Source organism: Octopus bimaculoides, chromosome 1 (assembly GCF_046866305.1).
Source record: "Octopus bimaculoides isolate indiv1 chromosome 1, ASM4686630v1, whole genome shotgun sequence".
In the NCBI taxonomy this organism is placed as follows: domain Eukaryota; kingdom Metazoa; phylum Mollusca; class Cephalopoda; order Octopoda; family Octopodidae; genus Octopus; species Octopus bimaculoides.
The window spans coordinates 11,239,697-11,244,696 of record NC_142928.1 but is presented as its reverse complement, the minus strand read 5'-3'; the positions used below and the strand labels follow the sequence as shown (position 1 = coordinate 11,244,696).

Here is a 5,000-nt window from a genome sequence, read left to right as displayed (position 1 = left end):
ATGAACAGCCTTCCGCTTTTTTTCATTCATCAGAGTTTTAATCCAGTATTTCACGCGTTATCACCTATAACTTTATCTACTTCGAGTTTCATTATTAAATAATTTGCTTCACGTATATATGTATAAACTTATGCATATACATACATATGTGTGTGTGCGTGTGTGTGTGCGTATGTACATGCGCGTGTGTATAGCTATATATGTATATATTTATATACATATATGTGTGCTTGTGTGTGCGTATATGTGTGCCTAAGCGTGTCTTGGTGTCATTGTATATGCAACCTAATTCTTTTGGTTGCCTTTATATTCCTAATACAATAACAACAAAACAATTGATCTCGTCCCGTGTCGAATGAATAGTAAAACATTAAAAATGTCTTCTTTATTTTGTTTCATCTTGTTTTTGTTTGTTGGTTTGTTTGTTTTTGTTTTGTTTTTGTTTTTGTTTTTTGTTTTGTTTTGTTTTTTTGTTTTTTTTGTTTTTCTTCATAGAGCAACTCAATTACAATAATGACGTCCTTTAATGCCTACATTGTACAACTGAGCCGATTGAGAATAGAAAATTGAATATGCATAATGGGATCAGAGGGACAATCACACACACACACACACATCTACGCACATACATACTCATATATATTCATACACTGATACATACATGCTCACACATTATACACATACGTATACGTACACACAAACACACTCATACACACATATTCACACTTAGAAATCAATAAAACGGAGCCGTTTTCAAATGTCCGACCGGCTCTCTTCATCTTTCTAACTTCGCAGGCTTGAATGCGCACACATGTTTCGCCTTCCGCCCAAGTTAAACATCTGTGGCCTCGATGTCGGCTTCCGAGAGCGACTTCCGTAAATTGAGTGCTTTCCGTAAACATTATTTACAATAGTTGTTAGTTGTTGTTACACATTGACGAGGCTGGAGTAACAAGTTACTGTTAACCATGGCAGCCGCTACGACGGATCACGGTGACCAACGGAACAACACGGAACAGAAGCCATGCCAGGTTCCTTCCAGTATGGCACAGCGTAACATCAGAAACTGCGTTTACCCTACTAAAGGTGTGCATCACCACAACGTGCGTATCTATTTCTCATTGTCGCATGTTTATATTTTTGCTTTGAAAAAAAGAGACGCTCATTCGCATACACGCACACACGCACACACACACACACACACACACACACACACACACACACACTCGCGCGCGCACACATGTACACTTATATCTCTGTATGTATAAATGTTAATTTCTGGTTGCTATTATTCTATGGTTCTATTATCGGTTTCAGCCAGAGGTTGTGATCATTCTAGGGCACCGCCATTAGCTCTAATGTTTGTTTGTACCCGGACTATTCTCCGGAATCGATTGTTCTCTCTTCCGCTCCTGTCTCTGGAATCGATCCTGGTGACGTACTGAGTTAGACAGAGCTGCCCCTTTTGAATTTCTTACGCTAATGTGTGTTCACCTGGTACATCAGACAAAATCATTTTCAAGTTGTTCTTTGAACACATCCACGTGTACACTTCGTGCATCTGTGAAGCCTTTTTGCAAATATTGAAAAGTCGTCAGCCTTTGAATCCTAAGCTGTTACAGTATTAGTATACAATCCTAAAGCAAGTTTAAGAACAAACAATAAAGCATTTGCTGATTGAGGGATTCAATATTGAGAGAGAAGTTATTGCAAAATTCGTGTTGATAAGGACATCATGTTGAACTGTTAATCCCTACACATTTTTTCTCTCTCTGATTTCTTCGTTCTCTCTCCAATTTTTTTTCCACTCCATCCTTTCTTTCGAAGAGCGTAGGTGCGAAACGTCAAAGACTTTTCCATTCTTCCCGAGCATTAAACTAATACATCACCTGTCATCGTCTTTAGTTTTGCTGTAAATTTGTACTATATATATATACATATATAGTTTGTTTTTACTGTCTTCTTCTCACAGTCCTGTTTTGTTACCACTTTCACCCTCCGCAAAAAATCCCAAATTTTATTTAATTTGCTTTGCGGGAAGGCCCGTTTCAACGAAATCGCGTATTGTCCTTACCTTACCTTCGAAACGCAGAGTAGATGAAACAGGGACAACTGACGAAGGGGAATATTCTTTATGCTGCATGTCTCGTTTCTCTCTTTGTTTTTTCGTTGTTCGAAAAAAAGTTCGTTTTCTATGTTCTCGTTTTTATGTTTTCGTTTCTCAATGTGTTTAACGTCTTTTTGATGTTCTGTACCCATATATGCATGTATATATATATGTAGGTATGTACATATATGTATGTATATATGCATATATATATACATGCATCTCCAACTAGCAGGTCATTGCTACACCAGACTGATGACGAGCAAAGACTCAGAAACATGTCTCTGGATGCAGACTTAGCTAAGTGGAGGTGCTTGACTCCCCCTTGTAAACATAAGGACACAGGAAATGTGTCAAGGCCGACAGAGAGCGGTGCTGCTTCCTAGGGCTAAATAGCAGTAGTATTATTCCCTTCATGAGACTGTCACATTAAGTTGACAGCATACAACTACTTTATCGCATCACTACTGCATAAATCTCTATGAGAGATTTAGAAATGTATTATTTCTATTTTCACACACACACACACACACACACACACACACACACGTATATATATATATATATATATATATATATATATATATATATATATATATATACATACAAATATATACCCACAATCTCAGATACACACACTTACAGGCGGAAAGGAGACTATATTTTGTAAGATATAAATAAATATGACAATACATTTAATTATTGTTATTCGAATGTTAATATTACGGTATTTTGAAGCAGAGCTTATTAAAATACATACATTTTGAACATGTAAATATTTTAGTAACACCTTAATCTATACACACAGTTATTATTTACATAAATGTATATTAGCATATTTATATGAATGTCATGTATTCATCATGTACTCATCGAATTAACTCTGATATATAAAGATTATTATAACCAGGCTGTATAAATGTTTGACTGTATGCACTCACACATACAAACACATACAAACACACACCAGCACCACCACCACCACCACCCACACATCATGTTATACAATTGTAAAATGGTTTAGTACTCGTACTGAGGAGGATATATATGTGCGTATATACACGTGTGCGTATATGTGTGTATGTGTATGTCTGTGTCTGTGTCTGAGTGTCTGTTTTCTTTGAGTTTATTTAAGTTCCTCTAAAGAGAGTTCAAGCCGGTAGCCAACATAGAGACAAAACTTTTTGAGTTAAGTGAGTTTCCGGTGTTTGTAAATATGTGATTGAGTTGGCGCGTCATTGAGCTCTCGATACCGACACTCAGGTATGTGCATCTGTTCATCTAAAGAATCTCAGATGGAGACTCTTTATAATGTCTTACAGATCTTCACTGTAACGTTAATAGATTGGATTTTGAGAATCCGCATCAGTTTCTTATGCTCTTTATTCGAAAAACTTTCTAGGTTTCTAGGGTTTTACGTAATTTCTAGGTTTTTGCGTAATTTCTAGGTTTTTGCGTAATTTCTAGGTTTGTCGTAAATTTGTAGGTATATAGTCTAACGCACCTAAGGTGATAGATACAAATGAGAATGTATAGAGTACAAGAGCACTAAGTTCCGCATTAATTCATGTATGTATATATATATAAGCATGTATGTCTGTGTATGTATATTGCTGGCGCCATAATATATCCATAAACTTCAGAGACCATGAAATAATTTTGAGTGTGTTTTATTTAATTTCGTTTTTGTTGTTTAAACACAAAACTATAAGAAACAGCACATGAATATTGGATTAAAAATCTTTTGGATAGAAAAAAAACAAAGGTTGTTCGTAGAACTTTTTATAGCGTTATCTGCTTCGAGTTTCACCATTCCCTGACCTTACGCTTTACAGAAAGAACACTGACCAACGAACACAGCCATATATACCTATAACCCCGAAAAAATTATGCACATGACACCACTACAAATATCAAACACCCCATCCCAGAAAGAGCACCACACTTTATAATGCATACTTCCTCCAAAAACGCTTTATGATAACTCTTACCGGCCTCGCAGCATACCCAACCACGAAACATAAATCTTAACCTAATACCTTGGCACTTTTTCGTTTCGCCACCCTTTTCAAATTCAGCCGCTGACCGGTTGTATTAATCCACCTCCGATAATAGGGAGCAGTCGCCATATTCCCCTCCATATCGGGTAACTCTGATGAGTGTTAAGTTATATAATCGGATTGTTATCTAACAGTCCATTGTATTCCATTGCATACATATACCGTCATCAGAGACAAATAGGGAAAATGAGAAGGGCATAGATTAATGAAATGATGACATAGAGGACAGGAGTAAAGGAATAAGGAGATGAAGACAGAGAAGAAAAAGACGCATCAAAGTTCACAGTTATGCGCGCGTCTTTTTTATGGATGTTTACAATATCAGAACTTTAACCCACGTGGATCTACGCAGGATTGTACCTGAGGACCTATGGACTTATTTCTATAATATCAGAAAGTTGAACTGTGCACTTGTATGCTTTTATTTCTTCTCTCTCTCGTCATCTCTTTATTCCTTTACTCCTGCCCTCTATGTCGTCATCTCATTAATCTATACCCTTCTCATTTTCCCTATTTGTCTCTGATGACGGAATATCCCATACTCTAGGATATCCCAGAAACAGCTGTAAGACTTTGAGTTTTTTCCAATAATGAAAATGTATGTGACTTGAGATGTTTGCCTTGCCTTAACGTTTGTTGTCCTCTTTAACAATTCTATATCCGTTATATGGGAAATCTGCAATGGCTCCATAGCTACCGTCTCGGCTTTAACCTTGGAGCCCCAGTAATCCGTTACAGTACTTACCTGGCGCACCTATTCGTTTAGATCACCTGCGAACTAAACCCCCATATTTTGTATATATATATATATATATATATATATATATATATAT

General features: G+C 36.6%; 1 protein-coding gene across 3 annotated transcripts in view; it reads left to right on the top strand.

The window, feature by feature from the left end:
• LOC106880078 (uncharacterized) overlaps window positions 1-5,000 on the top strand; it is a 286,274-nt gene that overhangs the window by 206,357 nt on the left and 74,917 nt on the right. The window contains exon 1 of one of the 3 annotated variants that reach the window (XM_014929889.3): window positions 767-1,103. The exons of the other annotated variants lie outside the window; for them this stretch is intronic. Within the exon in view, the coding sequence (XP_014785375.3) occupies window positions 969-1,103 (135 nt within the window). The 5' untranslated portion in view covers window positions 767-968. Of the gene's footprint in view, window positions 1-766; window positions 1,104-5,000 lie in introns of those variants that run through there. 3 annotated transcript variants of the gene reach the window in all.